This window comes from Macrotis lagotis, chromosome X (genome assembly GCF_037893015.1).
Source record: "Macrotis lagotis isolate mMagLag1 chromosome X, bilby.v1.9.chrom.fasta, whole genome shotgun sequence".
NCBI lineage: Eukaryota > Metazoa > Chordata > Mammalia > Peramelemorphia > Peramelidae > Macrotis > Macrotis lagotis.
The window spans coordinates 448,610,606-448,638,011 of record NC_133666.1 but is presented as its reverse complement, the minus strand read 5'-3'; the positions used below and the strand labels follow the sequence as shown (position 1 = coordinate 448,638,011).

Below are 27,406 nucleotides of genomic sequence, written 5' to 3'. Positions count from 1 at the left end.
TATACATATGCAATTATATATATAATTTCCACATTAGTAATTTTCCATATTAATAATTTTGTACAAAAAGACTTGAATAAAAGAAAAAATGAAAGAAAGGGGAAAAAATGGCATGCTTTGGTTTATATTCAGTCAATATCAGTTCTTTCTATGGAGGCAGATAGTATGCTTCATCATTACTTTAGGATTGTCTTAGATCATTGAATTATTGAGAATAGATCAATAATTCACAGTTCTTCATGGAACAATATTGTTATTTTGTGCTTGGTTCTCCTGTTCACTATGTATCAGTTCATGTAAGTATTTTCAGACTTTTCTGAAATTATTCTGCTTGTCATTTCTTACAGAACACTAATATTTCATTACAATTGTATACTACAGCATATTTAGTCATTCCCCAATTAATGGGCATCTCTTTCATTTCCAATTTTATCCACCACAAAAAAGAGCTGCTATAAATATTTTTCACAAATATGTCCTTTTCCCTTATTTTTTTGATTATCTTTGAGATATAGACCTAGCAGTAGTATTGCTGAATCAAAGGATATGCCTTTATAGACTGTTTTATAGTCCTTTGGGCATAGTTCCAAATTTGTCTCCAGAATGACAATGATTTGTTTAAGTACAAGTAACAAAAGTCTTTTCTCAATAATTTTATATTTCTCCAGAAATACCGTGTGAGTAAGGTAAACTAACTTATCTTTGTGGTATTTGTACTTGAACATTTAGATTTTCTTTCAAAGGCAGTCATAACTGATTATCAAAGGTTACATATGGTACAACTTAAAGGTTCAAACATGCTAGCATATCTTTTGGATATGGAAAAGGCATGGGTACTAGAGAAAGCAAATAATGAAAAGAAGCTGGAAATATCAACATATTTAAATCAAAATCAACATGTTCAGTCTCACATTGATTCAAGTCTTATTTCTCCTCAAATGATAAATATTTTTAATCATCCCTCAGTACTTTTCCTTACATAGCTTTCAAGGCTACTGCAATTTTAAAAAATAGTTTTCTAAAGTGATACAGATTCTTATGGTAATAATTTCATTGTTATTGTAGGATTGAGAAGTACATCCTTGATGATGGTATTGGAAGAGAATAGGCATCTTTATGTGACATTCCATGGAGGTGATATCTTTAATATCACACAATTGATTGAAAAACAGAGAGGAAACAAGTATTCATTTTACTTATTGCTTGTAAATTGTTTAAACATTTATTTTCATACATTTGATTACATAAAGTAAAATGATTTCTCAAAGAATGCCCTTCAGAAATTCTCCAAGGCCAAACATTATGAAATAATATAAAAATGCAGATGTTGGAGCTAGAATATCCAACTCAGCATTTATGAACCTAGGATACTAGAGTACATCAAAATCATAAAGATTCTTTGAAAAAGTCAATGGCAGAGATAACCTTTTTGAGGATCCTTTCATCATTAAAATCAAGTCAGAGAGTTGGATGACCATCAAAAGTTTTCATCTCTATCATGAAAGAGATACAACCCTGAATCCAAGTTGAAGATTAATTCTTCAAATATGCTGACATTGGGAAGGTGATTGTATATTCTTGATGACATTATATTGATTTCATCAAGCCTAGGAACATTCCAGAGCCTCCTCTATGAGATCCATAATAATTGAGAATAATTTACTCCATTCACCCAAGAAAAACAGCAGAAACGACATAATAATGTCAGTGAAGAATTCGTATTGTCCGTATTATGATATGTATAGTTGAATGAAAAGCTTATAAAACTCATCAATCATTACTTATATACCTATATTAATATTGATATCACTTCTCTTCTATAGATATTACCATTGGAGAATGATTTAGTCCCTGAGTTGAGAAGGTCAGGAAGTTTACCTGGATTACATTTAGGAAATAGTAAAATTCTTTCAATGATCATATGCATCTCCTGAAACAAAGGGCATCATTTTAATACCAATATTATACTAGTGACTTTATAAGATTATAAATCACGTAATACCATAGCTTTCAAAGAATTAAACTGAGAAACTCCCAAACTCATTAGAGAAGTAAAGGGAATTATCAAACTGAAATGGATTGCAAACAAAGAATTATCATTGATAGAGTAAATTTCCTTATTTGGATTAACTATACTAATGAAGTCACAGATATGGTTCAAAAATACAAAAAAAAATAAGTCCCTACAAAAACATATAGACAATTTCTGGTTAAGGTAGTGATATGAATGTTTAAATCAGAATCCAAACTCTTCCACATACATGCCAGTAAATGTACTTAAAAAGACTTCTGAAAAAAAAGAGAAACTGTAGTAAATAAGAAATTATTAAGGAGAATTGGTATAAAAGGTATAATCTAAGAAATGGGTGATAGAAAAAGAATTAAATTGGTTATTTGGTGAGAGTAAGGATAATTAATGGACAATTGCCATAGTCCACTGATGTCAGAATATCTTGGAGAAGATCTCTAGACTGTTTAGTGGACCTTTTAATGGTAAATTTACTTTAAAAATGGATAACTTACATGGAAGTTACATAGGATGGATGAATGGATTAAAATCTACATTTTTAAGGGAATATACGTGCTGATGACATCACTTATCTCTTTGAATATTTGAATGTCCCAACTGTCAAGCCAGATCTACAGCTCAACAAATATTTAATAATGCAATAGTCTTTCTACTCATTTCCTGGTCCTCATTTTAAGTGTGAGCTATTAAAATTTTCAATCTTGTTATAACTAAAAGTTCCTTGAGGTAAAATGAAGAGTGTGGTTTGACCTGGCTACCTGAATACATCTTTCTCTACTGGCAGGTACAAGTAGAAGTTGGTATGTGAAGTGATGTCAATAAAAGAAGATATAGAAGGATCAAGAAGCCCTTTTTCATTCTTCTCTAATCAATAAGGTTCTCACATCTATTGACTGGGGAGGAGAAAGCCAAAGAATTAAGTCAAATTACCTCCTTTTTTAATGGAATATATATATATATATATATATATATATATATATATATGTATGTATGTATATGTAGCATGCAGAACTCTGGTGCAGGTTTATTCCTATAGAGATGAAGGTGAAGTCTGCAAATGTTGTGAAGGGTTGAGTACTAAGGAGAGAAAAACCCAGACAAATTTATACAGTTCAATTCCCTTTTTCTCTCTTCACCTTATTTTTGTTCTTGCCTGCTGGGCTTGTTAAAATATAATATATGTATGTGGCTTATATATAGGAGAAATTTAGGTTCCATTATAAATATTCTTCTCTGGTCTTGAATTTTCCCACTGATAATCTTGGACTGATTTAGCACATGGTCATAAATCAGAACTGATTTAGAACACATCTCTGTAGGGTTTTGTCAGTTTTTAGAAGGAGCCCACTGTTTACTTTTTTAAAGCCCACTTCCTGCCAAGAGCTGAATGTTCTATTTTGTTTATTCTAAATCAACTCTCTCTCATTCTCTACTTTTGTTACTTTCTGTATTATCATGTATTCAAAGCTATTTTGCTAAATTAGTTTTATATATTGGGGGAATAAATCAGAATATAAAGTGGGGGAGAAAACAGTATACTCTATGAAGAGAGTAATGGGGGTCAGTGTGGATCAACTCAGTGGAAATATAGTAGTTAGTTATTTTCTCACTACAAGGAGCAGGAAAGATCTTACTTCTTAGGTGCTAGGAAGAGGACTTGTTTATCAATGCCTTCTTCCTCTGCTTGGATTTTCCAGAAAGAGGAAGCATTGCTAAGGGCCAGCCTCATTTAAACCATATCCCTTTCCAATTTATAAGGAATACCTCCTACAATTCACCATTTCTGTAGGTCATGGTTTTCATAATTTTACTGCATGCAAATGCTAGGAAGAAAATAAGTTGGGGATCCTGGTGCCAATAAATTTCTCTTTCCTTCAAGATGGAAAATGTGTGGACTCCTCTCACATTCTCTAACCTCATACCTCTTCATCCTCCCTCATTTCTTATCCTGGAACAAATCTCAGTCGTCACTATACACACAGTCTCTCATAGGTTCTTGTTAAAATATCTATGACTTCTATTTTAGGACTGGTGAATCTTGCAAAAGAGGGCTACATATCGTGTGATTAAACACAATCATAGATTAAGACCTTAGAGGTAATTGGATTTTCCTCATTTTACAGATGAGGAAACTGAGGACTAGAGAGATTAAGCAACTCTCCTGGAGTAATAAGAATCTGAAGCAGGATTTGAAACTGAGATGAGTATTCCTTAAAAAGTTTGGGAGGGCTTGTTAAAACATTCTGCTTGCTGAAATATTCATTGCATCAAATGTCAATACCTAGTTCCTGTACCATATGTAAAAGAAAACAACAAAAACACATTGTATTGCTTAAACAATTTAATATAATGGAAAGATCAGAGTTTAGAGTTCAAAAACCTTGGCTCAATTGACATTTACATTTATTAGATGAGTGACCTGGGGCTCAGTCTCCATTTTTAAAAAATCTTTAAAATGAAGTAATAGATACTTGAACTACCTACCACAGAGTTGTTGTAAAGAAAGCACTTTGTAAATCTTTAAGATTCATATAAATGTGAACCATTGTTATACTCCATGGGTACAAGTGGGTACCATTATTGCTGACAAACTATTATTACAATTATACATATAGAAAATGAAGAGGTAGAATTAAGCATAACTTTGAGAAATCAAGTGAGTTCTAGTTCTTTCTGTGCATTTAACTTTTTTTGTGGTGATGAGAGGGAGGCATATTCTATTGGAGTTTGGTATGGAATAAAAAGCACTAAATACATAGGGTAGTCATCCAACAGTAAGTAACTGGTTTAAAGAAAAATAAAATTATTTATTGTATTGTACTTTTTAGTGAGTTTTAATGTTGATATTACTTTCCCCCTAGATTCTATTTGACTTAGATGCATTTAGAAGTCATTGCATATTATTGTGCAGAAGAGAAACTTTCAGTTTAACAAACTGTACAATGACCCCTAAGAATATTTAGTTCTTCTGTGAATGAATAATAATGATCATAATAATAGTATTTATATAATGTTTTAAGGTTTGCATAGAACTTTTCAAATAATTTCTCATTTTATCCTCATGATAATCCTAGGGAGGTAGGTTATGTTATTCCCATTTTACATATGAGGAAAGTGACAACATTACATTGTCTTGCCCAAGGTCATATAGGAAGCATCTGAGTCTGGATTTGAATTCAGGTCTTTTTGCTCTAAGCCTGATACTTTATCCATTGCATTACCTAGCTTTTTTTTAGGTTTTTGCAAGGCAAATGGGGTTAAGTGGCTTGCCCAAGGCCACACAGCTAGGTAATTATTAAGTGTCTGAGACCAGATTTGAACCTAGGTACTCCTGACTCCAAGGCCAGTGCTTTATCCACTACGCCACCTAGCCACCCTACCTAGCTTTTTCTTAATGATAAAGTAGTAAAAGTTAACTGTTTTGTTTTATATTAAAAGGAAAAAGTTTTATTACATAAAATTACATAAATGTTGGTGGTAAGATGCATGTTTGGGAGTGGGGGTAGAGGGAACATTCAGAAAAATTATATTTCAGTTACAGTACAAGATTTACATGGAAAGATCATTTTTAAATAAGTGTATTTCATTCTCAGCCCAACAGAGCTCAAGCTCTGAGGCAGTTCTTAATGTTTTCTTGAGACATAAGGCTATAGGTCACATTCACTAGGGCTGTGGTCACTTTGTTGACTATTGAGGTTGTTCAATGAAATATTCTTCTCCAGGCCAAAAGCATATTATGTTTTAGACCTGGTACTAAGCAATGAGGATACAATTCTAAAAGTAAGCATTACTTGCCCTCAAGGAGCTCACATTGTGGTTGAGAAAGGAAATACCTGGAGGAAGGTAGTAGCTCTTTGGGGCACTTTACTGAAATTGTCCTTGGATAACCACCGACATTCCTATTTTTTTTCATTTCCTTGTCACACATTTCTCTTCCCTTATTGCTCCTACATCCACAATCAACTTCCTCATGCCTCTTGACTAGTCATATCATCTCCTTAATCTACCTGAATGGATGAGCAGCCATGAATGGCTAAGCCTATCCAAAATCTTAAAAAAAATTGTTCCTATCTAATCTAACAGTCATATAAATAATTCAAATTCCATATTTATTCAAGCAATATTATCAAGGGAGACAGTACAAATTTGTCAGATGTCATTAGAATGGACCAACAGCTCATAGGATGGATCATTGTAGTTATTGTGTCATGGTGCAAACAATACCCATAGTACTCGGAGTCTGAAGATCTAGTTTGGAGTCCCAGCTCTTTCACTTTTGGACTGTGTGACCTTGGAGAAACTTCTTATTTTATCTCAGCCTTGATTCTTCATCAGTAAAATGGAAATAAAAATACCTGCTTCATATATGTTGAATGTTGTTGTGCAGAACATAGAACCATAGATTCAGAACTGGAAGGGATTTTACAGAAGAAGAAACAGGCTTAAAAAGGTTCAGTTAATTGGCTAAGGTTTTTAATTAAAACAATATTATACGATAGCAACAATAAAGCTCCATGGATTTTTTTTGTAAGCTAAAAATTAGGCAGCAAGAGGGATAGAGCTCCAGACCTGAAATCAGGAAGACTCATCTTTCTAAGTTCAAATCTTGCCTCACACACTTACTAGCTGTGTGATCCTAAATAAGACACTTGGTGCTGTATACCTCAGTTTCCTCATCCATAAAATGAACTGGAGAAGGAAATGGAAAACCATTGAGAATCTTTGCCAAGAAAACCCTAAACAGGGTCATAAAAGAGTCAGACATGACTGAAATGTTCATGTAACAACAATGAAAACTATAAAGCACTATATAATGTTGTTATTATAAACTGTTTAGAATCATCATCCTCATTAGGTTAGTTACAGTTGGGTGCTTTTAATAGTGAGAATTAATTTTGATGTGATTTCATCTTGTGATAACAATGGTTATGACTTTGTCCTTCTATTGAACCTACTTATGCCTTTTGACCTTGAATAGATGAAACCAGATTGCATTGCTTTCTCTATGTTAGTTAATTATGTTAGGTGAGTGCTAGGTTTTGCCCAATATATATGCATTTATCTTTGTATTTTCAATTCTGGGTTTTAATAATAGTTTTAATAATAGTTATTACTCTGAGGAAAAGTTCAAAAGTTGCATTTATTAAAAGAGCACACTGAAATGGTTGTTTGAGATGTTGCAGTGGCTATTGAAGTGGAAAATTCAAGCTCACAATAAAACATGATTATCCACACAAGTACAAACGAAATTGTGGTTGAAGATGAAAACTACAATAATGGACAAGGTATTGTTGCAAAACAGCCTAATTAATCCTCAGAAAATAAAGACTTTCAGAGTAACCAGACAAGTGAAGGAATAGTTAACTGATTTGTTCACAGTGTGTGATAGGCTTGCCAAAATTGGAAGAACAGCAAAAAGACCAGTAAAAATAAAACAAACAGTTGCTAACTGGTTTCTATGAAGAAAATAAAGGTTTTTGGTGGCAAGAAAATGCATTGTGGAAAAGGTAGTTGGACTGGAAAGTGGTAATTTTTATTGATGAAACTCAGTATTATCCAAGACTACACCAATGTCAGTCAATAAGCATTTATTAAACTCCTAATATATCCCTGACATCTTGTGAACTTACACACGATCACAGTCACCGTCTGATTGGAGACACAATATGAAAACAAACTCTGTACAAATAGCATAAAGATAAGATTAATTGAAGACAGTCTCCGAGGAAAGACTCTAAGATGAAGAGGGGAGAAAGACTTCTTGAAGAAGGTAGAATGTTGAATGGGTAATGAAGGGAGCCAGGGAATCCTGGAGGCAGAGTTGAGAAGCATGAAAGTTCCCAGAATTGGGAACATTGAAAATTGGAAAAAAATTGAAAAAAATGGGAACAGTGAAAATTCATGCAGTGAGGAAGGGGGAGGCCAGTATCATTGCCAAGATCAGTGAGGAAGGGGCCAGGTTATGAAAAATTTTGAAAGAACATTTTATAATTGATCTGGAGGTAATGGGAATTTATTGGAGAGAGTTAGAGTTTACTGACTGACATGGTTAAATTTGTGCATTAGGATGCTCAAGTTGACTTCTAAGTAGAGGATGGAGACTACCACAATAGTCCAGATATGGAATGAGGATCAGTGCCAGGGTAGTTGTTAGAAAATGGGGCAGAAATAAGAGATGTTATGATGTTATTATTCATCCTTCAAAGGCATGAATACTTATCAAATTATAAAACATTATCCCAAATGTTTTGGGACAGATGTAAAAAATACCTTTCTGTCTGGAAATCTCATCCCTTTTGAGGGAATAATGATGGGGGGAGGGGAAGAGAGAGAGAGAGAGAGAGAGAGAGGAGAGAGGAGAAGAAGAATTCAAGAAGAAGAAAGACAGAGACAAAGATGACAAGAGAGGCAGAAGTGTGTTCTAGAACTAAAAAAAAAAGATCTTAAATATTATTACATGACTTTGCACCAGACCACGTCATGGAAAATTAAGGAAATTAACTAAGAGATGGCAATAAACATGCTTTCACTGGTCTGAGAATTCATCTGATTTAAATTTTGAAGAAAACTTGTGGGCTATAATCAATATTAGACTTGAGAAATGATTGTTCATCAACACTACTTGTAATATCTAATATGACAGAAGTGTGATTTCATGATGAAGAATTAAATAATATATGTCAAAATCTTGTGGACTCCATGACTAATTATGTAAAAAAGTGACTTGCAAAAGGAGGATATTTTGCTTATGACAAAATGTTTAAAGATGTAAAAATTTGTGAATCATTTTTTATTAGTTTTCAATTCATAAAAAAACGGGAAAAAGTGTTTGACTGATGGCCAAATAACAAATCAACAACAGCTTTTCTGTCTTGGAGCAGAAAGCCATCAACTTGGTGGAAGAGCAATAAAGCTACCAAGTATGGGGGCAGCTAGGTGGCGCAGTGGATAGAGCATTGGCCCTGGAGTCAGGAGTACTTGAGTTCAAATCCAAACTCAGACACTTATTAATTACTTAGCTGTGTGACCTTGGGCAAGCCACTTAACCCCATTGCCTTACCAAAAAAAAAAAAAAACCACAAAACCTAAAAAACAAGCTACCAAGAATGACAGCCCAGATACTTAGTAAGAACTTTAATCCAAATAGGTGTTCCTCAAAAGTTTTAAGATATGCCGATAATTTTAATTATTTTACTTTATCCCAAGTAAATCGCACACCTGAGTATATGTTTAACTCTAGATATAAAGGTTAATAGGCAGTGGTATATTTCATGTCAAAATGAATATAGATAAACACTTTGACCTTTGGAATTGAATTTTTGCTGTCTAGATTAGGGCCTCCTCCTGAGTGCACTTGATAATCTCTTATTGACTGTTGGAGCTCCACTACTTATTTGATGAGGAACATATTCAAGTGTCTTTAAGAACTACTCATTCCTTTGGAAGTTTGCAAGACCAGACACATTTTTAATGATTTTCTGGGCAAAATAATATATCCTGCTACAAAACTTAACTTGGAGGGAAAGAAGCAAAAATTTGAAGATATCAAATACCATGCTTACTTTTTTTTAAACAGATAATAGTTTATTTGCAAAAGTGTAATGTTATGAGATACAATATAATTAATGGAAATCAACCAATTTGATCATATTTTAATATATTATTCCAAATGCAATACATTTTTGTTTAAAGCTCTGTAACATTAGTTCTAATATTATAGAAATAACTATCTTTTTCAGTTAATAAATAACTGTGAATATAGCCATATGTTCAGTTTATTTTCCTTAGTTTATCATGAATTACAATTTCATTCTGACTTGGGTCATAAAAGTGACAAATACTTGTTTATACATTTCCATGCATTGCTTGCTTATTTAATTAATCCTGAAAAGCTTCTAAACACATATCATGGTGGGTTACATAAATTAGGTATATTTTCATCCTTATGATTTGACACTCTTTACAATGAAAGATTAACATTCTAACTTTGCTTAAATTTGATGTACATTGCCAACAGCACATAGATTATAATATTTGAAGTATTTTCTTCAAAAGCCCCAGACATTAGCAAAGTAGAGCTACTAGGTTTTTCATCTAGCACAAAATTTTTTATCATTTATTTCAAAGAAATATGAGTTTCAAAAATCTATTCTATTTTCATAAACAGAAGTAGCACATATTACCTCTGAGAAGAAAGATCAACAAAAAGATAAAAGAGAACACTGAGTAACAGTAAGTCAAATACAATGGACATTTGGTTACTTATTAACATTGATTACTAACATAACAGTTATTACTATTGTTAGTATTGATAATGAATATTTACAACAATAAACTAGTAGCTATAAAATAAAAGTCCAGGTGGTTGAATATAATGGAGGGGGTCTTGTCTGTTGGCACTCCTAGTGCTGTGTTGGATGGGTGTGGCAGATTGCTTATTTTTGAATGTTGTTATCATCAGTGGGAAAATGGTTGTTTAGTACTCAGAGAAATGGTAGAAGAGATGGCATTTGTACTATGCATTCTACCAAGTTCTGTCTTATATTGATCACAATGTCTGGGAAATTACAAGCAATTCCTACTCCCACCTATTTTTACTTCAGTATTATGGGAAATGTAAAGGGACTGAATGATTTGGAGCTTAGCTGTTAAGTGGGATGAATTCTCACAAAAACTCTTTACAACCTGCAACCTATTTAATTTATGACAGGATCCCCTTGGCAGAGATGGAATTCATTGGACCTTTCTGATAACTTAACAGGAAAAAGTTTTTTAATTTAATTTAATACACACTTTTAATTTTTTTCTTTACTCAGAGATCTTTCGCAGAATTTGAAAAGTCTTTTAAAATAAAGATGTAGAATCAGTTGCCACAAACAACTAAAGTTATATATACATAATATATGTAAATGGAAGACATCTGAGATGAAGTGAGTTAAATTAATCTTATAATGCTTTTCTAGATAACTGTTCATTTCTAATAATCTCATTATTAAACTAATTTGGAAAGACAATTATTTCCTAGTGAAATGTTTTAGATATGTGTATTATAGAATACCATACATAATAATTTTCATTGGCCTTTATATTGATTGCATTATCATCTGTAGAGATCAAACTGTGATCTGTTATGGAAAGAAAAGGGGGGGAAGTAAAATTTATTTTAGCATTTGGATATAAAATTCCATTTTTAGATTTTTCAGGCAATTTATCAATGACATTTTGCCAGTGTTCACAGTCTGAGAAGAATACTATGACTGTGAGCCTGTATGGAAATTCTCCCTAGTGGATAAGGTGAGATTAAACTCCAAACAAATTAGAATCAGTATAGAGTAGAGGAGAGAACTCTAAGTTTGGAATCAGAAGATCTGGTTGTGAATCCTGACTATTTTCATTAAAAAAAATGCTGTGTGATCTTGGATCTCAGTTTCCCCATATGAAAAATGAGAATGGACAATATGACCTCTAAGGTTCCTCCCAAATTTAAAATTTTATGATCCTAAACAACTCCCAATCTTTCAAATTTCTATTGAAGTTGAGTGTATGGTAGCCTTGGAACATATCTATGAAATACAAACTGTAAGGAGGCAAATGATTTGCTCAGGGTTACAGAACAAAGTGACAACAGTGATACAAAGCATTGAAATATTGATTTTTTTGGTAGTTTATTATCTAATTAATGTCAATTCTTCCTTTTAGTGTAAAGGCCTAGTTAGGACTGTCTAGCTGCCTTTTTTATATCAGAGATGTTAAATATGTTCTCCTTCCCAAACCCTAAGCCCCCGAATCCAAAGCTTGCTGTTCATAACTTTTGACAAAATAGATTTTCAGTAAGAGGGCTATTTTAGTATTCAGAGGTACTTGAGCTTTCTTTGCACCCACAATTCTGTACTTTTCCATTGTGTACCTTTGAAGGGAAAGGTAAGGATAATTTCATGGTCAGGCATAATTCCTTTGTGTCTTTACTAGTTTCTCTCTCCCTGATCTCTCTTCTGTATATCAGTAGTGCTCTCCTGGGACAGACACTATGCACTTCATTAATAAAAAGAGATTAAAGGAAAAAGCCTCAGTCTCCTAATACACATGGATAATTTGGTGTCATCCACAAGGCAATAGACCCCTGCTGCAGAGATGTCATTAGAAAGGTACAATTTCATTACTTTTTACTGGCAGAGCCTTGAGTGAAATACAAAATGTTTCCTCATATGCAAAAAAATTATATCTGAACTCACAACTTCTGTATTCATTTGATTCATGCCTTTGAAATGCTAGAATTTAAGAAAGACATTTTAATAGTTCTTATATTTGTAATATTTTTCCTTAATAAGTCCTTAAAAGCATGCCTTTATGAAATATTAAGCAAAAACATCTATTCAAACAATTATTTTTGTTTCTAAACTTCAAATTAAATGTTTTGAAAACTGAAATCATACATTTTTCTTCTCTAATTTGAGCATTGAAGTAACTGTGGCTGTCTCTCATGTACATAGAAGAGTGTATGCAAATACAATGTGGAAGAATGTTGCTAAAAGTAACATCAGGGAAGTCATTATGATAGGTGGTTTTTTTTTAATTGTGAAAGGGAGCAGGGAATTTGTTAACTCTGACTGGTTAACCCAGTTTATATCTGAACTGGCTTATCTACTGATAATTGATAGCTGCACCTATACTAGGAAAATATAAGCACCGATGTTAAGGCTCTTTGACAGTGTAGTATTCAGGCATTTGGAATAGCAGCCAAACATGAACCTCAGGTGACTTTCACATTTGGCTCTATAGAAACCAGTGCCAAGTAAGTAACTTGGAGATGGAGAAAGTGAATTTTTGGCCAAGTAGAGCTCTACTTTTGGTGTTTATCCCAAGGATGGTGCCTAGAACCTAGGAAAGGCACCATCACCAACTGCCAATGGCACTACCCAGCTGGCTGCATTGGCATTACGTTTCTCAGGCAGCCTTGCGGCTTTCCTAGCACCGAAGAGAATCAGGTTTAATAATGGTCCATTATCTCACTGCCACAGACACACAGCTGCCATTAACGCTAAAAAGTACTTCTCGGTTGGAGCTGTATTTGGGAGAGGGGAGCTCCTGGTTATCAGCTATTTACAAGCTACCCCTTGCAGTGATGGGTTTTTGCTTCACTTCTACTAGGTTTTGTTCAGTAAAATTGACATTGCAGCTCTTTGTTTTAGACTAAAGCCTAGACAGTTAAAACTATGTGAACTGGGGTTTCCAGAGTATTGACATAAGGCAAAAGCAAAACAAATAGAAACTATTTATAAGTATCCTTAGAACAAAAAAAAATGAGTGTGGAATAAAAATCCATTAAATTTACTTTTGTTGGGTTGTCTACAACACTTTTAAAAGTCAAAAGTCAGTCATCAAATCATGTTTGCACACACCACATATTGATGTTTTCCTTTTTATCTGGTCCCAGTTTTTTTTCCTGAAGTCTCTTTCTCAATTGCCCTTACCCATAAGACATCATGCCTGTAATGGTGATTATTGAATGAGAAATGAGGGGGGCTTTGTAATCAATGAGATTGAATAGGACTCTTTAACAAGACTAACTGGATCACTAAGTTTTTTTGCTATGGGCATGAGTAAGCAGAGTTTATTAATAACAGTCAGAATTAATATAGTGTTTCTGTTATCAAAAATATCTTATCTACAGGTTAAATAAAGTTAACCAAAGTTAATGACACACAAGCATACAAAACCCCAGATTTTCCAATAAATTAAAAAGAATTATGGTTAATGTTGAGATTAAAAAAAATGAACACAGAATAGTTTATTTAGGAAAGAGCACTGAAAACAGATTAACCTTTGTTTCCTTTGATACCAGAGTCCACATTTCCTTGATCTTACATTAATTATACTGTAATATGGAAACATACAGATTCCCATATGATTCTGGGACTCATGGAAGGACTAAATTTCAATAGGTGAACCTCAAGATTTAGATGTTTGATCAGAAGGACATAGAAAACAATATTATGTGAACAGTATTTGAGAATGTCTCAACCTTGGACTTTTCAGATTAACTGTTATATCTGAAAGAAGTGATATTTGCATTGTAAAAGATTATATGTGTAATATCAGTTTAATAAGAACCATTTGTAATAGCTCCTCTACTTTTTTTAAACCCTGCTAAAATATAATTTTCAGGGTTTCAGTTTTTTAAAGTGATTACCTGGTGATATGGGTGGGTTGGGGGTGGGGTAACATAAGTAATTCCTCCTTTAGTTTGGATGAATCTGTACCTTATTGTACATTGCCAATGATAAATCTGTAAAGAATACATAATATAGTAAAATAGCCTAATTGGGGCTGACAACAGTTCGTCATGTGTCAGAAGAACAATCTGATAAATATATGTCCATAGGCACTTTCCAGGCAAGTCTCAACTGTCAATCTGCACTTTAAACATCTGTACTTTCAGTTCACTATTGACTGCTAATAAATAGGGATAGAAATAAACATTTATGTATATTCATTTTGGGTGTATGCCTAGGGATACCTTTTAGAATTTGGAATACACTGCAGGTCTCCTTCCCATTTTGGCAGATAGAAAGAGAGACTCTGACATAAAGCAGCTGAGAAGTTACTTCCTCCTTCAAAAATTAGAAGACCTGCTTGTGTGTAATTCATAACAAATCTGTTTCTTTGATGGGTGGAAGGAAATCTGAGGGGTCTTCTCTGCTTTCAGTGCCACTCGATAGTCATACTGAAGACAAAACTTCACTGGACGGATCTTTCCCTTTCTTTTCATCCCCCCTCTCAATGTCCATTGTATGCACTAACCCAGGTTTCAGGATCAAATCATCGGTTTCTACCTGGCTTCTGTTGTCATCCACCTCCATGTAGGTCCCTTTGGTTTGCTGAGAAGTTTTGCTGAAGGCCTCCTTAAAACGACGTTTAAGTTCTACATCAGGACAGAAGACATATTCATAAAGGCCACCAGCAAGGACAGCTCCAATGATTGGTCCTACCCAGTAGATCTGCAGAAAGATGGAATAATATAATGCTGTTGAAAATTATTATTCCAAAAGAAAACAAAACCCAACTGAATGTAGAATTTGACTGGATTAGTCAGGGTTTATATGTGAGAGGAAAAATGAACTAAAATAAAAAGAAGTAAGGCATTATAATAATCCACCCAAACCTTAAACCTCTTGAGAAAAATTTTTGAATAGAAAACAATAATCTTCCTTTCTTCCATTCTTCCTTTAAAAAAATAAACAAAAATATTTTCAATTCTTTTCTTCCTGTTGTCTTAGTTCTCTAAAGTCAGAATACTTTTTTCCTTGACTGAATTGAAAACCATACATATGTTATGAATTCTCTACTTGTACTTGAAATAAATACAAAAGAATTTCCAGGGGTGTTTTTATTCTTCCTTAGAGTTGCCAGTCTTTTACTGGTTTTCTCTGAGGTCATGTTCACAGTACACACTTGACAATATTTGGATTTAGCTATAAAGCACCCCACTGAAAATATACAGAAGGAAATGTGAGAAGAATAACTAGAGAGAGCTCTATTTTTCACTTATGTTGTTCCTAAGTTTTGGTGAATTAGTTTTATTTGCAAATGCCATAATATTTTCATTCTTGTTCTTAATCATACTAAATATTCTTAGTTTTTAAAAAATACAGTAGCTAGCATTTAGATAACAATTTAAGGTTTTCAAAGGACTTTACAAATATTATTTTATGTTCAGAATAACCCTGGAACACAGGTGTTATTATTACTATTTTTTTAAGATACATAAATTGAAGCAGATGAGGTTAAATGAGTTGCCCAGTGTCTCACAATTAATAAGTATCTGAGACTGACTTTGAATTCAGGTCTTCCTGGCTCCAAGTCGAGTGCTCTATCTATTGTACCACTTAGCTTCCTCTTTAACAATGGGGAATACCTTTCCACCATAATCTGAGTAATAAACAACCTATGGTTTTATCTGGGTTGGAATGTGAAAATCAACTAGCAAAAGTTGAGTGAGATCATCTGTGAGTTGATATTAAGATTTCTAATGAAATGTAATTCTCCCCTCACAGAAAGCATCTATGGTGGATTACTAAGCAATTTTTAGATACTTTTGTCTCCCTCTGAAAACACATAGTAAATGGTGTTCTATTAGAGCTCAGGAAAATTCCTATACACAGGTTTCTCACTGCAAAATACAAACTGAATTCCAACTTTAAGCTGTGATTGCAGCAAGCAATTCATCAAACTGTGGGCATCGTGACTGTAGGGATGGATTCCTTATCTTGAACATGAAAAGAAATGTAAGAGAGTTTATTTTCTTTATTTCCTTTTAAAGTGGGAAATGAGAACCCTCTTCCAAATGCCTTTGCTCTTTGTTTCTTTGGAAGAATTCATTTGATTAGTAAGACTGATTGTATGTACAATCAGCTTCAAAAAGAACAGAGACTCTTACCTAAATACTAATTTTCTGCATAAAGATACCTTTATTTTGAGAAATAGTTTTATGTTTTTTTAAAAAAAATCTCTGTTTTTAACTATTGTTTAGGTACAATATTTATCTGGTTTTTAGTTACAGTAGATTCTTTCTTTGAAATGGATTTAAATATTAGTTTTTTTCTTCATGTTTTCACTTTTCCCCTGGTTCTCAGAGGAACTTCAAACTAGGAATGGGCTTGGACCATGAACACTAAAGCAAAATACAAAACTGAAATAATTATTTAAATATATAAATATATACACATACATGTACATATATGCATTTATAGGTATGTCTATATATTTAAATATTTGTGATCATTTTTGTATATTTTTGTCAACTATATCTCTAATATCTATTCAAATTTCTTTCCTTTGTTTCTAGTGGGATTGATTGGAACAAGTACTAGAGATTTTATTGTGGGATCAGTCTTTAAAACAGTGCATTGCCCTTTGAGTTTTTCAGACCGGTTCCAAGAACCTACCCAAATAAAACTGTTTTTAAGTTAGAAAGCAGACAGCATATTGTCTTGAAGAAGTACCACCACATTATTTATTTCAGTACAAGACTAAACATACTCTTTAATCTAATATAATTTTATATGTTCATAAATATATATAAATATGTATATTTAATATAATATTTTAAAACTTAATTTCCATAATAACTATTAAGTTATATATTCTACATGATCTGCTATGCTTCCAGTTTCCATAAGATTAATTGGATTTATGTTTTCATGAACAAAGAAGGTAAACACGTCTAGGCTGAACAATGTTTTCAAGTTCATGGCTCAAAAGATTTGCTTTTTTTTCACTGCTGAGCAGGATTTGTTTTTGTTTACTTGAAAAACTAACCCATCATACCCTTTCACTTTTTAATTTGCTTCAAATAGGCCACCTACAAGTATGCACTAAATTTTGCCACACAGCTATCACATACAGCACAAAAAGCAGGACATTTATAAGATCTTTCCTGCAGGCATAGAACAGATGTAAGATGGGATGTTTTGCAGCAGATCTGTGTTAGTATTTCCCTAGTCTTTATGGAAGGTGCCATAAAAGGGAAAAATACAACGATAAACAAATGAGGAACAAGCAATTGGTCATTGTTCTCAGCTATAGGAAGATAATAACAATAATAAAGACATTTACCCAGTGATTTTCCCAGTTTCCCATGATAACAGCCGGTCCAAAAGATCGGGCAGGGTTCATGCTGGCACCAGTATAATTGATCTATGGGAAAAATGAAATCAACTTCAGGCATTATTGAAAAAGGGTTACTCTTAGCATCATTCAATGCCACTTGATACCATTAGCCAGCCCATTTGGAGATTTCTAGTTTTTGGTAGATATAGCAACATTTCTTAAGACAGAATTAACAAAATTATCCCTTAAAATGAAGGAACAGTAAGTTAAATACTAAACAAATATGGCCATTAAATACATCTTCGGTCTACTTCTTAGGAGAAGAAAAATGAAATGGATCAATTATTTAAATAGAGTTGGAAACTTACAGCAAATAAATGTCCAATTGCTACGGAAAATCCAATTGCTAAAGCTATTGAACCAGTGACATCAGTTCGTTTTGAATCACAGCTGGCAAAGATAGTAAACACCAACTGAAATGTGATTATCAATTCCACTAGGAGTCCATGACCAGCTGTAAGATTTCCATGGACCTAAAAAAAAAAGAATACCTTCTTAGCAGAAGTATACATTTTTAATAATAATTTATAAATGCAAATGCCAAATTTCATCAGGGTTAAAGGTGGTTGTTATACTCAAGATTTTTTTTTTAATTGTGAGGGGAGAAAACCCCCAGAATACATTTCTATTCATTTTGGCAGTTAGAAGCAATTTCATAATGACCAAATTGAACTCACATTGAATGCCCAATTCTACAAAGGAAGTCAGTTTTGTTGGTGCTGAACTTCAACTTATAAAACATTTTTGAGAGCATTGTAATTTCATAATGCGATTAGAAATTCATTAATTAGGTTTAAATTAATTAATTTCTATTTCAATTAAATTTTAAGCAGCGTGAGGCTCTAGCGAATTTTTAATCAGCTGTGGTGCTGAGCTACAAATGATATTCTTTATCAGCTTAGGACAAAGCTAGGATGTAAACACATACTTTTTTGTAAAAGAAACATAGTAGTCTAATGGAAATGAAACTAAATTATTCCCACAGATTTTCCCTCCCCCTCCCCCAACTAATGAATATATCTTAAGAAACAAGTCATAACCAAATTCTATAGTCAGTAGAGAAAATGGGGGTGGCAAAGATAGAGGGGGAAATGATAGCTTTTGATGCTTCTGAACTTAGCAGTATTTTAAATCACTCAATAGTCCCCAAAGATTTCACAATGATACTGTCAGTTTTCCAAAATACTTTTTTTTTTGCCCATGCTAATAATTATCTAGGTTCCCCAATGAATAGGATGTTCGCTAAGATTAAATTAGCCACTTTGGGGAAGCTCTCTTTGGCTTTTAATAGCAGAGTCAACATCATCAACTTCAGTCTTGGTTTAAAAGTAAGAGTGAAAGTTGTTACCGTGGTAACTCCTAAGCCTCCCACCACACTGGGAGGTGTGACAAGGTAGAGGATGCCTGCCCCGATGATAGCACCTAGGCACTGAGCAGCAATGTAGAAGACAGATTTAGCAAGGCTGATCTTCCTCGTGCAGACCATAGCCACAGTCACAGCAGGATTGATGTGGCCTCCACTAATATGTCCAAAACATTGGACCATGGTTGCAATGCTGAGTCCAAAACAGAGGGAGATAAGGACCATGTCTACTGGTAAAGGCTTCTCTGTTCCTCCCCAGTTGATGGTGGAACCCAAGCTGAGGAGAACAAATATAAGCATTGCCAAAAACTCAGCAGCCACAGCTTTCCAGAAAGGCTGAGTCCAAACTCCTTTGAATGCCACCATGATGCTCTCACGTTTACACAGAGGTCCACACTTACTGAAAAAGAGGAAAATAAGTCGGAATCAGAAGCCACTAAACCAGTCTGTGTTTTACTGCAAGGTTTTATGGCTATAACTGGCAGGTCCTTCAGTGATGGTGAGCGTGGTAGGGAGGAGTTAGCAAAAGTTATTTGCATACCAATAAAAACCCTAGTTACATTGAAGCAAATCTCTGTAATTTTTTCAAGTTGATTTTTTAGGTTACTAGATAGTATAGATACTTATATTTTCATATATACAATGTATATCAGCAATAAGCATCACATTTTAAACTGGCCCCTGAAAGGAAGGTGCTTAAATGAAATTCTTTGGAATAATAGAAATGATTTATGCTATTGGCTTTCCATCAGATCAAGTTTTATTCTGTCTTTAAGACCATAGACTCTTGTGGACACAAAGCAGGAAAGTCCTTTTCAACTATTTCTGTTTTCATTGTTTCCTCGAAAAAATATTCTGAAAATGGACTTAGAGGTCATTCTTTTTCCACTCTCTAGGGACCCCGGATTAAGAGGAAACCTGCTAGGAAGGCAGAAATTCGACTCCTGTCTCTTGCTACCGAAACACCCCAGCAGGCAAATTAGAAGGGAAAACAAACCACGAAGTGAATGTTCTCTCAGTTTGCAGCGATGTGAACAGAATCAGACTGGGCTTTAGACAAGCTCATTCCCTCTCTCTCTTTGAACCTGGAGCAGGATTACAGTAAATTGAAGGCAGGAGGAATTCGCTAATTGGTTGTCAACCCACGAGTCACAATGAGTGTCTTAGTGAAGCCAGAACTGAAAGAAGAGTTCCGTGAAGCATCATCACCGAACAAAGCACACGGGGGTACAGAATAGAGCCCATGGAGAGAGTCTCTTTGAATTCGTAGGAAAGCAGCCTGTTACCCCCCAAAGGGGCCATCACTAGGAGCCCAGGCAGAGCCAGGGTTCTGAATAAATAGAGGCAACTCACACTCCAGGACACAACTAGGGGGTGTGCCCTTCCACTCTCCCCCTTTGGGGCATATTAGTCGAGGGTAGGGAAATTTTGCTGGTCATTGACCTCGGTTAGGTGCAGGGTGCAATTTAGGCTGAATTTCGCTCTAGTGTTTTTATTTGTTCCATTATGGAGGGCCGGTTCAAGGAGATTCTTTCCGTCCGGTGCTCAACCTGCTGCCCTGGGTTTGTGAAAGGATGGTCCGTACCTGCCTGGCCCTCAGTGACCCCTTTCTCTCTCGCAGAGAGAAAGGAGAAGAGCCAATAGGTTGGCACCTGAGCTAGGCAAAGGGGAGCTGCCTCTGAGGGACAGAGCCAGAAGGAAAGGGGGGTTCTTTGGAAGGGGGCGTGGTGCTAAGTACTCAAGGAGGCTGCGATGCAGGGTGGGGTGGAGGTGGAGGTGGGGGGGGGGCGAAGGGAGCGATTAGCATTGGTTTTTCCCATACTATCCCTTACTGCCTTATCAGGAGCACTGAGGGGTTCCTTGCCCTTCCACTTTCCCATTTCCAGACCCTTTTGGGTAAGGCGAAGCTAGATGAAATTACCAGCTTTCCTATAGGTTCACGTCATCAGGACTTAATTCAGGATTTTTCTACGAATGACCCTAGAAATACATAAATAATATAGCTGATTATGAGGCCATGCTTCACAATGGCCTGGGGAGGTTAAGGGTTGCACCCCAAAGTTGCCCTAAGGACATCCATCCAGGTTTTAGCATTTGTGGGCAAAGCCCTTTGAAAAGCCAGTGCCAGAATTGTTGAGTAGATAGACCATTCAGAGGCCACCTCAGAATGGAAGAGACTTTCTCTGAGGTCAGATCTGTAATCTTGCTCAATGGTTCTCAGCACTGAGAGCGAGGTTGAGATTGAGGCAAGCCAGCTAAGCTAGCACTTTTGCAGGACAGAATTACTTCTTAAGCAGAGTCCATCCACCAATGCATTCCTTGGCAATCAGGTCATCCCTCCCCTACCTACCCATCCCTCACATCACATACCCTACTCTCTATTCTGGGGTTCTAAAGAGGAAATTGCCGTTAACATTTTAGGATCCATTTCACAGCTCAGTTTTTGGGTTGAGTTGATGTTTTGAGGTCAGAGGTAGGAAAGTAAAAAACTCTGACCTATCATAAAATAAGAAAGGAGGTACTGGAAGAGAAACATCAGTGGGGTGTCCCAAGTTTTTCTTGCTTAACTGAACTTGTCTAAGTGACATATGCATGACTCGTAGCAACCCTCTAAACTAGAACCTATACAAGCAAATAACAGCTTTATGATATGAAGCAAGCGAACAAACAAAAAAGCTTTTCAAAAGTATCCCACACAATTTAAGAGGAAGGACTGGGAAAGAAGTAGAAAAATCTAACTCAGAAACCAAATAAGTGTAGAGGCTTTGTCCTGGACTTACCCGAGGGCAAAGGCCCTAGTGATGATGGTAAAGGGGGATGTTATCAGCGGTGTTGTTCTTTAACTTTGCATAGAGGAAGGTAATAGTCAGAAGTTAGAAAAGAGTTAGAAAAGGGAGGGAGAAAAGAAAAGTCAGGGAAGTAGGGTGAGCAGGAAGTTTTTTTTTTTCTTTTAGTTAAGTAAAAGAAAAGGATCTCATGAGAAAACACAAGGGGGAGGAGGTGCCTAAAGAAAGGGCCCACCTCCCTGGCTAAACCTCAGTGGATCTCTCCCTCCCCCAATTCCCCAGGTTCCCTCTTCTTCCTTCTCTTTCTTACCACTTGCCTGCCTCCCCAGAGAACTAGTCCAAGAAACTTTGTTGTTTCTTAAATTTTTGATCTGTGCCAGCCATAGAAATCACAAACAAATGAACATCTTTTAAACTATTTTTTTAGAATTTCCCCTGAAACCTACTAGGATTTGCTTTACTCCAGGGTTGAGTCAGACAGCTTTGCTTCCTTGTGAACCCCAATATTACTAAGCAACCTGTCTCTAATGTAACAAGTGTTCACAACAGTTATCCTTCAAGTTCCCTTAAACGCTCCCACTTTTTGGAAATGCATCAACGCAATATGTTTTGCTTCTTTTGCTCTAGAACAAAGCAGGGTTTGTTGATATGAACGGTTTTACTGAATTGTGCACATTGCTTTCTAACTGAGCACCAAGCTTGCTTATCTAGTCCAATCCATTTTGGGGCAACCAGACACCTGGGTGAGTAACTTTTCTGAGCAAAGATACTGCTGATTGCCTCCATAGGGTACTTTCTTTGTGTTTTCCAAGGTCTATTCCCTAATTGTGATTTACTTAAAAGCATCTTCTGGCTCTCTGATCTCTGTACCTCTCTAACAAATACTTTCAGCACCCAGATCTCAAAGAACTACCCACATACTAAGGATGGAATCCTCCAGATTCTGAGATTTCATCTATTCATATTAAAACACAACAGTTCTCAGCTTGGCAGCCTTTTCTATTGTGCTCCCTTAAGGAAAACAAGGTACTTACCCCCAACGCCCTGATGCTGGTCTGTCACTCATTCCTTCCTTGGACAGAGTGCACAGGAGACAGCCCTCTAATAGCTCAGACTACAGCCCGAGTGCACTCGGAGTCAGATTACTGCAACTTGTCTGATTGGGTTTTTGGAGTGTAGGGGTGGAAAGATTTTGAACCATGTGGCAATCACTAAGTTATATTTGAACTTGAAATAACTTTTCCTTACCTGATCACTATAGATCCAGCAGAGCATTTCAGGAATAGGAAATACACACACACACACACACATGCTTACATGTATATATCTTCATATATGCATAATATTTCAATTGGTCATTTTTATTTTTAAAGGAAACACATATTTTATGTATAATATTCTTTTGGTTGGTCATTTTTGTTTTTTAAAGGGAATTTCTTTAACTCTATTATCCTTATTCTTCTTGCCTAAGGAATTGTCTTACTTGCTGATATTGTAATTGAAATGGGGTAAATATTGCAAAACAGATCTTTCTTATGTGGAAATTATTTTTTTAATATTTTTGAGTTAATGAAGATTATCCAGTAATTTGTATTTTCTATTCTCAATTTTTCTCCATTTGGAGAAGCAGCAATTTATAGTTGTATGAGCTCCAAATAAAAATATGGAAAATTTAGACAGTTTGCTAGGAAATAAGGCTAATTCAAAGTGGAAAAAAAGGATAGCATTCATATTATACCTTATGATTTATAAAGCCCTTTCTCTACAAAAACTTTCTCTACAATGAACCTCAAGAGAAAAGTAATTCAAATACCATTATTTCTACTATATAGATAGGGATTTTCTGAGACTCATGTTAAATGAGTTGTCCAAGATTACATAGCTAGTAAGTACAGAGCCTGAGAGACCAGCCCAAATCTTGACTATAGTCTAAACCAGCATTTATTCTACTATACCATGCTACATTTCTTATGTTTATTTTTCTCAGGGAAGAGCGTTGTATAAAAAATAGTAAATTTAAGAAGCTTGGAGATGGAATGAATAATGAACCCTTGGAACATTTAACACGGTGGGCTCTAGAAATTAAATGCAAGTTAGCATTAGGACTCAGATCACTGTCACCATCACACTGAAGATAGAATGATTTTTAGAAATGAATGTGCTTGGGGCATTTAGATGGTGCAATGTATAGAGCACCAGCCCTAGAGTCAGGACCTGAGTTCAAATTTAACCACAGATATTTAATAAATGCCTAGCTGTGTGACCTAGGGCAAGTCATTTAACCCCATTGCCTTGAAAAAACTAAAAAAAATTGAGTGTGCTCCTATGAAAAAGAGAACTGGAGACAAAGAAATTCTGAGAGGGGAGAGAGAGAGAGAGAGAGAGAGAGAGAGAGAGAGAGAGAGAGAGAGAGAGAGAGAGGGGGGAAAAGAAGAAGAAGAAGAAGAAGAAGAAGAAGAAGAAGAAGAAGAAGAAGAAGAAGAAGAAGAAGAAGAAGAAGAAGAAGAAGATATAATAAAAAGTGATTGGGGGTGGTTAGGTGGTGCAGTGGATAGAGCACCGATCCTGGAGTCAGGAGTACCTGAGTTCAAACCCAGCCTCAGACACTTAATAATTGCCTAGCTGTGTGATCTTGGGCAAGACACTTAACCCCAATGCCTTGCAAAAACCTAAAAAAAAAGTGATTAGTTCTCTTTCTCCTAAATGAGGTATCTGAAAGATGGAGATGGATGAAAAAAAAATGATGCAAAATTGTAAAAAATCCACTTCAACAAATTTCCTATTGTTTTATTCATTTATCCAACCACTGTTTTGAAGGGATCTATATTTTTATGTAGCAGGAATGGAATGTTATTTGATTTTTACTGTATTGTATTATACATATTGGACAGCTAGGTGATGCATTAGATAAATTACTAGATCTGGAGTCAGGAAGACTCATTTACCTGAATTCAAATCTGGCCTCAGTGACTTACTAGCTATTTGACCTTGAGCAAGTCACTTAACCCTATTTGCCTTAGTTTCTCATCAGTAAAAATGAGCTGAAGAAGGAAATGGCAAACAAGTTTGGTCTCTCTGCCAAGAAAATGCCAATTGGGGTCATGAAGAGTTAGACATCACCGAAAATACTAAACAATAATAACAACACTGTAAAGTTTGGACTTTCTTAACAAGCTGCTTAGAAGTCCAAATGAATGAAAATAAGAGGAGGAAGGAACTGAAGTGAAAACTATTAGAATCTATCTATCTATCTATCTATCTATCTATCTATCTATCTATCTATCTATCATCTATGTTTTCCTGAAATTTAACATTGACTTTTTTCCTTTCTTTATTTTCTTTTTTTGGTTTTGGTTTTTGCAAAGCAGTGGGGTTAAGTGACTTGTCCAAAGTCACACTGCTAGGTAATATTTAAGTGACTGAAGTTGGATTTGAACTCAGGTCCTCTTGACTCCAGAGAACTCAGGTCCTCTTGACTCCAGAGCTGGTGCTCTTTCCACCTAGCTACCCCCTTCACATTGACTTTTTTTTTAGGTTTTTTGGCAAGGCAAATGGAGTTAAATGGCTTGCCCAAAGTCACAAAGCTAGGTAATTATTAAGTGTCTGAGGTCGGATTTGAACTCAGGTACTCTTGACTCCAGAGCTGGTGCTCTATCCATTGTGCCATCTAGTCATCCCTCACATTGACATTTTAAGTTAATTACTTTGAATATTTTTTTTAAACAAAGTTAAAACAGGAATGAAATGCTCCAAAATTGACTATGGCATTTCTTATTGTTCAATTTTTTCAGTTGAGTCCACTTCTTTGTGACCCCATTTGACATTTTCTTTGCAAAGATACTGGAATGGTTTGCCATTTTCTTTTCCAACTCATTTTATAGTTGAGAAAACTGAGGTAAATATTATTAAGTGACTTGCCCAGGGTCACATAGCTAATGTGTGCCTGAGTCTAGATTTGAACCCAGGAAGATCAGTCTTCCTTATTCCAGACTCGGTTTCTATCCACTACACCACCTAGCTGCCCATGTTGTTTCTGGATGGATATATTAAATTGATGGCATCTGAACTTAAGAAAATCGACTAAATGACTATAAATCTATTGAAACAGTATTGCACTATTTTGATTTCTTTTTTGTTAGACTCTCTACCTCCCACTCTCCCCTAATGTGCTCAGTTGATCCGTATACAATAGTCCTATCCCACCAGGGCTTTTTACTATTTTCCAGGCACATTTTTTTTCAGGTCTGTTCTTCACAAGCTGCCAGCCACTGTGTTTCATTAGCACTCATTGAACTGCCTTGGCAGTTCACATTCTTATTTTGTAAATTGCCAGCAAAACTTGGTTACCACAGTTTCTCAAAACCTTTTCCTTTTCTTCTTACTGAATGTTTACTGCTCTAATAAAATGGGTTGACAGTCCAGGGATAGTTGTTCCTATTACAGAAAGTGCTACTCTAATTGGCACTTAGCTGATACTTATTAGTAGTCTTCAAAGATAGGCCAGGGACTTAATAGAGATTTACCCTTCATATGCCAGAGTTTGATGATTTTTCAGCAGATATAACTTATATAAATTATTTTTTAGTTTCTTAATAAAGTCAGTAAAGATGTGCTATCCCACCCTTCTACCCACCTCAACTTCCTGACCCCCTGCCCATATCCACCCTGCCTGGCCAATATTGATGATGGATTTGTGCTAATTGCAGTCACATTCTCTTGCCTGGTTCTCTTCCAGTCAGTGCCACATACTTCTAAGTTAGCTCTCTAGGGTCAACTATTAGGGAATGAAGTGAAAGAAACAGAATAATATTTTATGGTTAGGAGCTTATGGATAAAAAAGAACCCCTAAGAGATAAAAGTGATAACTTTTAGGTTCTATGGGTACTTCCTGTGCCAAGATCCAGATAGATTTAAAATGGCAAACTTCTGCCAATAGTATCTTTAGCAAGAACTAAATCCACATTTAAAAGTGAAAGAAATCAAATTTTATTGACTTCCTTGATTTATGACATAATAGATCTGAAGAGTTATGGAGCATGCTTTTATTTGTACACTGATATGTAATCAATCTCATTAGTTAGCCAACTTTGTTAATTATTAGTTCAATCACCTTGTGAAGTAGTAGCTCAGTGTGATTGTCCTCATTTTATGTATAAAGAAACCGAACCCAGGATAAATGGGAAGTATCAAGGGCAGCCAGAAGGCTAACAGCAGCTGTGATTTTGTGTGTGTTCTTTGCTACCAAACCACACTGCCTCCCTCCCTTAAATCCTGATTTAGCCTAGTCCTTTTCCTACGTCCCTTGGCCAATTCTTTTAAGATTTACTCAAATCTTTAAATTTCAAAGAGAATAAATAAAAGAAGCACAGTTTTTTTTTTGCTATATATCAGTCATCAGGAAGAAAAAAAATTGTCTGCAGGCTGCTGGGGGCAGAGTGTCTATTGTGGCTCATAAATCTTGTTTTGCTTTTCATGAATCTCACTGTCATTGAATTCCTACTAGAGCACTTATGTATCAGCGCATGCTTAAAATTGCCACTCCCAACAGAGCTTTGTTCT

The 27,406-nt window shown here is 35.2% G+C and overlaps 1 protein-coding gene across 5 annotated transcripts; it reads right to left on the bottom strand.

Moving 5' to 3' along the window:
- Positions 1-5,502: 5,502 nt before the first annotated feature.
- Positions 5,503-22,967, bottom strand: AQP4 (aquaporin 4). 5 transcript variants are annotated; one of them, XM_074200510.1, is made up of 6 exons: positions 22,882-22,967; positions 19,047-19,461; positions 18,007-18,171; positions 17,645-17,725; positions 14,863-15,027; positions 5,503-6,439 (listed from the first exon to the last, which is right to left on the bottom strand). In XM_074200510.1, exons 1-6 carry the CDS (start codon positions 22,911-22,913, stop codon positions 6,434-6,436), a joined length of 864 nt encoding a protein of 287 aa, XP_074056611.1. In that variant the 5' UTR covers positions 22,914-22,967; the 3' UTR covers positions 5,503-6,433. The 5 variants fall into 5 exon arrangements, with proteins under 5 accessions (XP_074056611.1, XP_074056610.1, XP_074056607.1 ...); XM_074200509.1 differs by lacking the exon at positions 5,503-6,439 and adding an exon at positions 9,654-11,154; XM_074200506.1 differs by lacking the exon at positions 5,503-6,439 and having other exon boundaries at positions 9,656-15,027.
- Between the last annotated feature and the right edge of the window lie 4,439 nt (positions 22,968-27,406).

Coding starts and splice junctions, on each gene's coding strand:
- AQP4 (XM_074200506.1), bottom strand. CDS start 22,913: ATGAGTGACAGACCAGCATCAGGGCGTTGGGG. Junction 19,462..22,881: donor CCAGCATCAGGGCGTTGGGG/GTAAGTACCTTG, acceptor CCTCTTTTTCAG/TAAGTGTGGACCTCTGTGTA. Junction 17,726..18,006: donor CAATTGGACATTTATTTGCT/GTAAGTTTCCAA, acceptor TTTTTCCCATAG/ATCAATTATACTGGTGCCAG.